The sequence below is a fragment of the Terrapene carolina genome, unplaced genomic scaffold (assembly GCF_002925995.2).
Source record: "Terrapene carolina triunguis isolate 2854851 unplaced genomic scaffold, T_m_triunguis-2.0 Scaffold18, whole genome shotgun sequence".
Lineage (NCBI taxonomy): Eukaryota > Metazoa > Chordata > Testudines > Emydidae > Terrapene > Terrapene triunguis.
Window position 1 is genome coordinate 5332224 of NW_020664369.1, and position 12432 is coordinate 5344655.

The following is a 12432-nucleotide window of genomic DNA, read 5'->3' on the forward strand; positions in this document are numbered from 1 at the left end:
ATGGAAGAAGAATCATTTCTCGAGGAGCAGGACAATACTGATGTGCAGCGATGCTAATATACATCAGAAAACCATACACTTTTTCATCACCACTTTGTAAACAATGGTTAGAACTGTCAACAAGGTGACACTTTGGCACAGTCAGGGAACTTGACACCTAACGATTTGTTGCCACCCGGCATTTGAGCAGATGGTTTCATTCCCTTTGAGCCTCCCACTTTTCAAACCACTCGCAGCTTCCTCCGTGCAAGGACTTTTAACATAAATATTCTCATGGCAATATTTTTATGGGCGTGCGCACGCGCATACACTCACATCTTAATCATAAACCATACACCCAAAACATCACTGGAAACCTCCTCGCTTCTTTCTTCCACCACCTAAGGAGACAGTATTGGGACTAAGAGTTGGTGGGCTTCCTGCCTGGTCTCTTAAAGGATTAATCCCAGGGGTTTCTCACTGATCAGCCCTGATGAATATTAAGCGAGGTGGAAGAAAAGGACAGTGTTAATTCATATTCTTTAACTCATAAAAATATCGTAAGGACTAATTATGTTGCCTACATGGATACACCACAAGTAACTGCTAATGTGGGAATTCCTGTCACCATCATTCTTCCCCCTAGCTTCCGCCTACTGCGCCACCCCGCTTTATTTCTACAGATGTATGTGTTTGGTTTTTTAATATAGTGTTTGTATAAGCACATTCTTAAATGTATTATAGGGGAAAGTCCTCTGCTTTTGTACAACTGAAGCGCAAGTTAGTGGGAAAACTTTAGTCGCCAAGTTTGCTAGAGAACGGAGCAATGTGTTTGCACATGTGTAACTGACAGATTGTTCGTTTCTTGGGGGAATGTCCCACTGAGTCCATACAGGGGACACTATGACACTGGTGTCCCCAGGGATCAGAGGATTGGTCAGGGAAGATGCTGATTTGCATACCCTTATCTATATAACCTCTGGGAAAGGGCGCAGAGAGCAAAAAGGCAAGCTGTAGCCTGGGGCACGCACAGCTACTTAAAGACTCCTGGCACCAATTACACAGCGGAGAGGTTCTGATGGCCGGGATGTGTTTAAACGGGGGGCAGTGATCAGTCTGTGCATTCAGGAGTGGGGGCTGTTTCTAATCTGGCATCTTTAAAGCTTCTACAACACAAAGTGCCAGTGGCTTTTTTGAGGACTTCGTGGTAGGATCTCAGAGGCTATGTCTCCTGGTCTCACACTGTCCAGAGCGGGACTAAGCTCTGTGCTGCTGTGTCTCCTGGTCGCAGGGTGCCTGGCTGAGATGGTCAGGTACCACACGTACGAGGAAGACGCCCCCGGTACAGTCATTGGGGTGCTGTGGGACGATTTGCAGTCCCGCTCTGGGGACAGACCCCTGGGCAGTTTCCGCCTGATGGAGCCGTTCAGCAACAGCTCGCTGGTCCGGGTGCGGGAGGGGGACGGGCAGCTGAGCATCGGCGAGGAAGGGATCGACCGGGAGCGGCTGTGCGGCCAGTCCCTCCAGTGCGTCCTGGCTTTCGACGTGGTGAGCTTGTGGCAGGAGCAGTACCGGCTGGTGCACGTGGAGCTGGAGGTGCGGGACATCAACGACAACGCGCCGCGCTTCCCCCAGGCGCACATCCCGCTCGAGGTGTCCGAGAGCGCCGCGCCCGGCACCCGCCTGCCGCTGGAGATCGCCGTGGACCCGGACGTGGGCTCCAACTCCATCCAGAGCTTCCAGCTCTCGCGCAACAGCCACTTCGGCATCGAGGCGCAGCCGCGGGCGGACGGCGGGAAAAGCGCCGAGCTGGTGCTGCTGCAGGAGCTGGACCGCGAGACCCAGGCCGCCTACACCCTGGAGCTGGTGGCCCAGGACGGCGGCAGCCCGGCCCGCTCGGGCACGGCCACGGTGAGCGTCCGGGTGCTGGACGCCAACGACAACAGCCCGGCCTTCCCGCAGGGCTCGGTCACGGTGGAGCTGGGCGAGGACGCGCCGCGGGGCTCCCTGCTGCTGGACCTGGACGCGGCCGATCCCGACGAGGGGCCCAACGGGGAGATCGTCTACGGCTTCGGCAGCCAGGTGCCGGCCGAGGCGCGGCAGCTCTTCCGGCTGGACCCGCTCTCGGGCCGCCTGACGCTGCAGGGGCCGGTGGATTACGAGCGGCAGCGGACCTACGAGCTGGACGTGCAGGCGCAGGACCGGGGCGCCAGCCCCCTGGCGGCCACGTGCAAAGTCATCGTGCGCCTGGCCGACGTGAACGACAACGCGCCGGGCATCAGCATCAGCCCCCTGAGCGGCGCCCCCGCCGGCGCCGGGGTGGCCTACGTCAGCGAGGCGGCGGCGCGCGACAGCTTCGTGGCGCTGGTCAGCACCTCGGACAGGGACTCGGGCCCCAACGGGCAGGTGCGCTGCGCCCTCTACGGGCACGAGCACTTCGCGCTGCAGCGCGCCTACGCCGACAGCTACGTGCTCGTCACCGCCGCGCCGCTGGACCGCGAGCGCATCCCCGAGTACAACCTGACCCTGGTGGCCGAGGACCTGGGCTCGCCGCCCTTCAAGACCATCCGGCAGTACACGGTGCGCGTGAGCGACGAGAACGACAACGCGCCGCTCTTCTCCAAGCCCGTCTACGAGGTGGCGGTGCTGGAGAACAACCCGCCGGGCGCCTACCTCGCCACCGTGGTGGCCCGGGACCCCGACCTGGGCCGCAACGGGAAGGTCCTTTACAGGCTGCTGGAGACGCAGAGCGCGGGCGGCGGCCCCCGGTCCGCGCTGGTCTCCGTGGATCCCCACAGCGGGTCCGTCCGCGCCCGGCAGCCCCTGGACTGCGAGGAGCTGCCGCTGGTGGAGGTGGAGATCGAAGCCTGCGACGGGGGCGCCCCGCAGCTGTGCCAGCGGGCCCGCCTCAGGCTCCGGGTGGTGGATCAGAACGATAACGCCCCGGTCATCACCTCCCCGCCGCTGGCCAACGGCTCCGCCGAGCTGCCGCTGCCCGTCAGCGCCCCCGCCGGGTACCTGATCGCCCGCTTCGCGGCCAGCGACGCGGACCAAGGCGCGAACTCCGAGCTCTCCTACTCCCTCCTGGGCGGCGCCCACCCGCTGGTCGCCCTGAACCGGGACACCGGGGAGCTGGCCCTGCGGAGGAGGCTGCCCGGCGGGGCCTCGGAAGCGGCCTTCCCGCTTGTCGTCGCTGTCCACGACGGCGGGAGGCCGTCGCTGTCCTGCACAGCCGCCGTTCGGCTCATTCCCACGGACACACTCCCCTCTAGCGTGGAGATCGTGGTCTTACAGCCCTCGGCGGAGGAGCTGCAGCCCAGCCTGGACCTTTCCGTGGTCCTCATCGCTGTGCTGGCCGGAGGCTGCGGCTTGCTGCTGATCGCTATCATTGCCGTGGCCTCCACCTGCAGGAGGAGCAAGAGTCACTTCCAACCTGGGACCGAAGAGCAGGGGAGAGGCAAGGAAGCCAGGCTGCTGAAGGGCTCAGGCTCCCAGGCAGGGAGCTCCTACCCGGGCCAGGCAGACTCCTGCCAGCTCTCTGTTACAGCCGAGTCTGATAACCCCAGTGACACTTCCCAGGCCGAGGACAGCAGCAGAGAGTCCTTGTGTCATTCTACCCAAGAGAGGAAAGCCAGGAGCAGAGACTCCCAGGTAAGCATACCCGATTCCTTTTCAGAGGTTCTGCAATGCATTCATCCTTTCAACTCCCAAGAATTTGTAGTAAGCACTTGACACAACATTCCATGAGGTCACCTAGCCAATTCAGCTTGATTCATATCTGGACATTTTTGTGATTGGAGAACTAGATCTGTTTGCTTGTAGACATATTGGTCACTGGACTGGGAGTCTGAAGATCTGGATCTGATTTCTGAATCTGCCACTGGGTTACTGCCTGTATTTCACCTCTCTGTATCTCAGTTTCTCCATCTGTAGAATAGGAATAAGTGTATGTACCCACCTTTGTAAAGTGTTTTGAGATCTACAGATGAAAAGGGTTCTATCACAGCTAAGTATTATTATAGAGATGTGTATGTGTTTTTGTTGATATATATTGGCTATGGTTTATTTCTGTTTGTTGTAATTATTATTATTTCTATTTATTTGATATGTTAGAATCATATTATCCATCCACTTGAAGTAAACATTCTGCTTAAATTATTGTTGGGCCATTTTTATATTGAGAGATGCAAAAGTATTAACATAGCTATTTCTTCCTTTTGTCAGGGTCAAGTTCTTGTTCCTTTTCATCCCCCGTCTCTTTGGCAGGAGCGAGAATCTGCTTCGAGTTTAAGGTAAAATAGTGTTTTTCCTACATTTAATATTTTTGGACATTTACAGAATTTCATATTCAGGCAGAGTATGGAAAAGACAATACACTAATGGTTTCCTTTTGCTTTCAGCTCCCATTCAACTCCTGATCAGTTTAGTGTGAAAGACAGTGGGAAAGGAGATAGCGAGTTTAATGATAGTGATTCTGATATCAGTGGGGAGGGGTTAAAGAAGCCACCTTCACAGTCAGCTGAAAAGCAAGTTGGTAAGTATAAATTTAACATCAAACTCTTCAGGGCAACATGTATAAAAAGATAGTTGAACTATGATGTTGTCCCTTCAAATGTATCTAGTATTAACAAAGACTGTAACATTAGACTGTAAGCTTTTTGGAGCAGAGATCATGGGATCTGAATCACCACTGCAGTAATGATCAATGAAGTTACACAGGCATGAAACTGGAATGACCCAGTGGAGAATCAGGTCTTCTAGTTTTAATTTGCCAAAATGTAACTGTGATTTTTGGGTCTTCAATTTTAAGGTACCTAACTTAGCACACTTTAAAGGGGCCTGATTTTCAGAAAGTGCTGATTCCACACTTTACGGTGTCTCAAGCTGAGCATCAGACACCCAAAATCATTTGCCACTTTTGAAATTTTAGGCCTCTGTCTTCATATTTTTTCTGTAACAAATAAAATATTTTTATAGTTAAATTGCTCCTTGTTGAATCCCTTGTGTATCACACTGGCTTTGCCATTACTAAAGCCCTGATCTTGGAAACACTTGAACTCAAATTGGGGTTCAGTTACTCATATGTGTAAGTGTTTCTTTGTAGGATCCGAGCCTAATTTTAGGACATGATGTTGCTCCCATTGAAATACATGGGAATCTGCCCCTTAACCAAGCACAGAAGTGTGGATATGTTTTTCTCAATATATAAAGCTCTTTTTGGTAGAAATAAACACATCTAATTGCATAATGCTGGTGAAAGTTATAGGAATTTGATATTTCTCTTCTGACAGAACATATTAGATCACTGTATTCCAGAAAAAAAAGTGTGATTGTTAAAACATTACTTCTCTTCCAGGTACTGCAGCCTGTACAGATGGACGGACTTACAAGGAAACAGAAAGATATTGTAGATTTTATGTCCACCAGTCCCAAACAAGCAAAACCATCCCATTGCATTATGAAAATGATTATACGATTGCATATTCTACACCAATTTATCAGCCCATCCTTCAGCTCGGGAAGCCCAATTTTCTTCCACAACAGCCAAAGCTGAAAGAGTATCAAGTTAATATTCCTAAAACTGAAAGACTACAAAGTGTATATGAAAGAGTCCTAAGTGGTGGGCCAGCAATGCCACCAACCACGCTGTCAAGACAGTATAAAGGACTAAATCACCCTCCACAGAACACTTTACTCCCAAATGCCTCTGAAGTAGCAACATCATTCTGACATAGCAATGTAAAGACATCCAAAACTGTCATAGGAATGGACTAAATGTGTTCGTGTTTATGTGTAAATGTTACCAGCTGAGATGTGTAAATGAAATCCCACCCAAAAATCAAATATAACTTTAAATTATGGCAAAAGCAATCAATGTCTAGACAAATCATCCTTCTAAATTTGTCCTTTATATTTACCAAAGAGTCAAAATAAAAAAAAATCATATTAAAGGACATAGTTACTGCTGCTAAAGAAGGATGGGGGAAAGCAAAGATTTATGTTTTATATTGAAACAGTTAATGTAAATAAAAAGTGTAGATCTAGATGTACATTTAAAAGCTAAATGTGTACCTGTGTCTGTTTCTTATGAAATACTTATTTCCTGATTTATCAGATGATACACCTGTTATGTTTGTGTTAGCTGTCAAATAATAAATGCAAATGTAGGCTGCAATCCTGTAACTGGAAAGAGGCAGGCAGACTCCTTGAGGTAAGATAGAAGCCTTTGGGTATGTCTACACTAAAATTAAAAACCCACAGCTGCCCGGTGCCAGCTGACTTGGGCTTGTGGGGCTCAGGCTAATGGGCAGTTTAATTGCGCTGTAGACGTTCGAGCTTGGATTGGAGCCCAGGCTCTGGGACCCTGCCAGGGGGTAGAGTCCCGGTGCCCAAGGCTCCAGCTTCAGTCTGAATGTCTACACCACAATTAAACTACCATCTAGCCCAAGCCTTTGAGCCTAAGTCAGCTGGCATGGGCCAGCTGCGGGTGGCTAATTGCAGTGCAGACACTCTTAGGAGTGTGAATAAAGGCTTTAGTCGTGGGCTCTTAATAAATAATCAGGAAGAATATCTATGTTGAAGGACTGAGTAGTTCAGGGTAATGAAAAGCCATTCTAATCTGGTTGTGGATACTGATGTTCAAAAATCACATTCTCATTGGCTGGTTGGGCCTTTTGGATGATGCCACAGCTGTATCTCAATCCCCAGAGGGCATAATTTGTACCGCGTCACTGATTCACACAAAATTCCCTACACATGTGTGTGTGTAAGAGAGTAACACTGATGTGGGGAGGACAAAGATAATAAGGCTTGGTTGGCCAGTAGGTTCTACCACATTATCAGTGTTAAGTAAGATCTTCTGTGAGTATGGGGATGAAGGGAGGCAGTTGGAGAGGGGGAGAGAAGTTACATCTAAAGCAGATTGCTTCTCACAAAAGGCCAAAGGGCCATTTCGGCACCTGTTGTCTTTCAGACATGGTCAGCTCAATTTCTAGTGAAAAGCAGACTCCTAGTGCTGTTCAGTACAAATTTTTATTAAAGAGAGTGAGTTAAATTTGGCTTTGGGGCCACAAACGGTTGTTAATAGGGCAGTTTGGCTTCTGGAAATAATGGGTGGGGTGTGTGTGATGGTGGTGGTGAAGGGTTCCTAATAGCACAGGGAACCTTAAAAATAGAGTTGGAGGAAATAGTATTTATAACTTTTCTCTCATTTCTCATATCATTACTAGAAATTACTTTCATAATTCATAAATTTACATCTTAAAAAGTGAAAATAAAAATTCTGAAATGCAAAATGAATGAGCCATATTCTGGCAGCAATAAGCTACTCTAGGGTGTGTGTCAGGAGGCTGTTTTGCTTTGGAGGTTCTTGGGTGACTTACAGCAGTCACCCACGTGACCAAATTGTGCACCCATAGCCTATCAGATTTTAGCCTATAAAAAGCCTACAATTTTGTAGCTTATTGCTATATTCACCTCTAACTCATTCTAATCTTTCTCAGTAGAAATGAGTCTTGAACCACAATCATGAATCCAAATTCTGGATGTGAACTTCATATTTTTGGAATTGGGGAATACAAAAATCATGGGTGCAAACTCCCAAATTTGAGAGTTTGCAATCCAGGCTTGAATCAAAACTTTCCAATATTTCACAGTGTTCAGCTGTGGTGGTCACATTGAGATCACATAGAGCTACATTTGAACTGCATATTTGGCTATATAGAGATCCACACTTGACTAGTGTGGTTTACATTAGCTAAATACTGCCACATTGGCTGCATGTGGTGTTGGTTCAGGGTAAATGTAGTTACACGGCTTTTCTTGTTAAACACCCCCAGCCTGTCCCCTGCACCGCCTTCTGCACCAGCCATTATGAGGTCAGGATGGAGCCCCTTTCAGGGTTAAGTAGTGTGCAAAGCTTTGCATCATGGGATAATTTCACTCTATAGAAGCTCAGGAATATATTTAGTAATGCAGCCACTCAGTTGATATATTTTCCTTTTACACATCCTCCATTTTATATGGGGGAGATATAGCTCAGTGGTTGGTGAATTGGCTTGCTAAACCCAGGGTTGTGAGTTCAGCCCTTGAGGGGGCCACTTAGGGATCTGGGGCAAAATCAGTACTTTGTCCTACTAGTGAAGGCAGGGGACTGGACTCAATGACCTTTCAGGGTCCCTGTCAGTTCTATGAGATAGGTATATCTCCCTATATTATATTATTTCTGCTCTAATTCCAATGACCTAGTCTGGAAATCAGAATATTGATCTCTTATTACAATAATTCCTGCCTTCAACCAATGAGCCCAGATAAACTGTTGTGATTGATCTGGCAGGTTGGGAGCTGCCTCTAGTACAGCTCTCTGTTTTCAAATAGCTGTACAAGAAAACAAAAATAGGGACATGAGTGAAAAGCCACTGAAGTGATGTGTACAAATTCAAGGGGCTAATTCCTCCCCCAAATAAATTCTAGCGCTCTGCTTACCCAAAAACTCATACAAACTTCTACAAGACCATTTTCAGAGCTAGGAATATGGAGTACTAGCTAGGCTGAGAAAGAAAATGTTAGTTCATCTACAAAACCAGGCCTGAGGTTGCAGCCCCCACTCAACCCCTGAACTCTGTGTGGGTCTCAGAAATGGTCCCCCAGTCATAAAAAATAACAAAAAACTAATTTCAGACTCTCACCTAGGAGGATTGACCATCATAATAGACTCCAGATCTATCCATCTGTAACGGCATTTGGCAATCCCCCCACCCTGCTATCCTGGGTCACCGCAAAAACCAATTAGACTCCTTCAAGTCCTCTCCACCAACACCTGTATAGTACAATTCAACCATTCTAATACATATGACCCTATTGTTTTCAGGCTCTAGGAGGGAAAGGATTCTCTTTCAGTCTAGCTACAGCTAGCCCTAGCCCCCTAATGTTTCCTTCTTGCCTTTTATCAAGCTAGTCAGTTGATGGGCCAATTAGTTCCAGCCTCCCCATCTGATTGGCTAATGCCTCCCTATTTCCTCAATCAGCCAGCACTGGAGAAGATAATTGATGCCACAGTGACTAGAGTGCTCATCAATCTGTTAGGCCTCAGCACTCTCTCACATCTTCACAATAGATTCCCTACTTCCTTACACATTGTGTAGTCAATTACTCCTGTCAAAGTTTGTTCACTGAGGGAATGAAAAGACACTATTCTGAACTGGCACAGTTTTGCACCTACTTTCCTTTCCTTTTGCACATCTGTAAATGACTACATAAGGTGCAAAGCAGTGCAGCCACAGGCCCCTTCCTGCCCAGCATCTCTTGGCTACCTTAACTGTGGTATCTGCATGCAGTTGTATGAGGGAGTAACTTTTGCTTTTCAGGACACATAGCCAGATCTGGTTGGTTTACTGGAGGCAACAGTTGGAATTTAGCATTGAAAACCAAATATATCATAATGCTAACAAGTGCAGATACACTGTATTATGTTAATTGTATCAAATATATCCTAATTATATGACACATATAATGCATGTAATACACTACCTGCTCAGTGCTATGTGCTAGGGAGCTGTGCTGGGATATATGAGATAGGTGCCAGCTACAACAGTGAGTGGAGAAAATGCTGAAGACTGCAGTACCAAGCTGGTTAGTGGGGACACACTGAAGGGTGGTTAATGGGAACTCTGCATTTTTTCAGGTGCAAATGGTTGCAATACTTATCTGTACTATTTGCCCCGGGAATGGTGCACTCCTTTAATGTAAAGGGGCCTTTGAAGTTTAGGGTGAAATCCTGGCCCTACTGAAATCATTAGGAGTTCCGTAATTGACTGCAGTGGGGCTAGGATTTCACCCTTTCTGTATTTATTCATATGTATGTATTTTAAGGCCTTCAGTGGTACTCCCCAAATATGTCTTCTTTTGATAGATGAGTGTAAATTTTCTGGAATGAAAATATAAGCTACCCAACTGTAGGAATTCTGAAAGAAAGAACAAGTGGTGGGCACATCAGTTTTCTAGTTGTATATCAAACAAGACAGCATTTTTGATTGGAAATAAATAAGTGGCTAATGTGCTAAAGCTAATGTTCTGAGTACTGCATTAAATCTGGCAAAGTTCAGCTTTGGAAAAATCCAAGGCTGCAATTCTTTTACAGTACATTTTATTTATTCAAACATACACAATAGGGACAAAGTTAAGGGGAGTTCACCTATATATTTACAGTATAACCTCTACAAGAGACTACTCTTATTAAAGAACCCTGTTTCTTCAGAGATAGCTCCAAAGGATTCCCAAATGTGTGAATTATAATTGTGCTCCAACTTTGTTGAGAAGATCATTTCTATGAAGCAATTGATTATTCTCAGTCCTTTAAGTGATGGCTCAAGACAGGTTTCACTGTGTTGTAATTAGCCAAAGAAGAAGCAAATCACTTTAAAACTTAGTCCATGCCTGCAGTTGCTGTTTTGTGATATGCATGAAAATTAATTGCAGTTTAAATTTACTGAACACAAAGTGAAGCTGGTGAGTCACAATTTGCAGTTCATTGAATAAATGTCAGTTATTGATTTTTGTGGTTGAGCACTAGAGAGGTAATGGGATGTTTGCTCTCATTAGAGGTGGCGTAGCACAAGATACCATAAAATGTAATTAGGGGAACATCAATCATTTAAAATATGCAGCAAGGATTAAATATATTGCCATGCACAGAGGAATGAAAGAACTCATTAACAATATAGTCTAGTGCAACAGCATGAGAGGGCTTGATTTTCAAAAAAGGAATCTTCCAGTGTATTGAAGATCATAACAGGCTGTTCTTCATGTTTTAATTGAGGTTTGAATCTAATTTTACTTCTGTTGTTAGGATAGATGAACTTTTATGTATGTGGCTTTATAAAAATTAGTGTTTGTTAACTGTTGATTAGCAGAACTTTTCTCTATGGTGCACTTAAGATCGTGCAAATACCTTTTGAACTGTGTATTCAGCTCATCTTTGCCATGTTGCTGTAGTGCAGATATTTGATGGCAGCTTAGTCCAATATGTTTCCATGTTCTGTCTGATATCTGACTTGCAGAGAGAGACAGACAGTGAATCAGGACAGTGTAAGAAGGCAAGAGGTAGGGATACATCAAGGCTTTGGCTGGCTGTGAGCACAGTTCCTTTCAGTCTGCTGGCAAAAAACAGGGGACAGCTAAGATACTAAGTTTCTTTTTATTCTTTCCCTTCAATTTTGCCTGCAATGTGAGTTACAGTTTTGGTGGGAGTGGTTCTTGCTCCTCTTTAAAGTATTATTCCAGTCAATGGGTATTAGAAAAGCTCAAGACTTGGAGGTCTGTAGAAAAGGCTAATTTTAGCTCTTTGGGTAGTGAGAGGATCCAGTTCTTGTGAATTGTGGCCCTCTGATCTCTTCTTCCCTGCCTGCAGAGTCCCTCAAAGGGTCTGTCTTAGGTTGTATTCCTTTATTTATGCTGTCAGGCTGAAGCAACAACTGGGAACTAAAGTATCCTAGGAGGAGAAACTCTATCAAATGGCTTTATTAATTCTGCCCCTCTTTAAAACTTGTAACTGTAAAAATCACTCACTCAAGGGACCTTTGGATTTTATACACAATGCAGTTTTAAAAGCAAGAGTCTGGGAGACAGGCCCTTCTTATGCTGGGTGCTGAATGGAAGACAAAGGTTTGCCATAAAGAGATTCTTTTCTCCTTTCAGGAATTATCAGGTAGTCCAACCCTTACTCTCTTGCTTAAATGTAGCAAAATTATACAAGTACAACACTTTGTGTTTTATAGGCTTTTCTTTCTTAGATATTCTTGGGGCTGGCCTACACTGGGGAGGGGGGGATCGATCTAAGATACGCAACTTCAGCTACGAGAATAGCGTAGCTGAAGTCGACGTATCTTAGATCGATTTACCTCGCGTCCTCATGGCGCGGGATCGATGGCCGCGGCTCCCCCTTCAACTCCGCTTCCGCCTCTCGCCCTGTTGGAGTTCCGGAGTCGACGGGGAGTGCGTTCGGGGATCGATTTATTGCATCTAGATGAGACGCGATAAATCGATCCTCGATAGCTAGATTACTACCCGCCAATCCGGCGGGTAGTGAAGACATACCCTTACTTTCTTTACCCTGGTAAGACCAAAAAAAAAAAAAAGGCAGAAACTCTTCTAGAGCTCATGTGCTATTTTAAGTCTGGGCTCAGAAAGATTTTCTCTTTTCTTTGTTAGTTTCACTCAGATGGACCCACAGAATCTGTATATATGAATCTAGAAATATTGGCAGCTTTCAAACTTTTTTTTCATTCTGAGCCTGACACGGAAATTGTATTAGGAAGCTTTTAAAAGATATTCTAGGGAGGACTTTTCACCTAGTATTTGAGTCTCTGGCAAATCATTTGCTGGATCCCCACATTATAATATCCAGACTACTTAAGATTGCAAATAATAGAAATGTTTTTTCTTTCTCTGAATTGC

At 46.1% G+C, this 12432-nt stretch overlaps 1 protein-coding gene across 1 annotated transcript; it reads left to right on the forward strand.

Moving 5' to 3' along the window:
- The first annotated feature begins 1203 nt into the window (after positions 1-1203).
- Positions 1204-6006, forward strand: LOC112103230 (protocadherin-8-like). The gene is made up of 4 exons (XM_024194881.1): positions 1204-3630; positions 4204-4271; positions 4380-4513; positions 5336-6006. Exons 1-4 carry the CDS (start codon positions 1204-1206, stop codon positions 5707-5709), a joined length of 3003 nt encoding a protein of 1000 aa, XP_024050649.1. The 3' UTR covers positions 5710-6006.
- The last annotated feature ends 6426 nt before the right edge of the window (positions 6007-12432 follow it).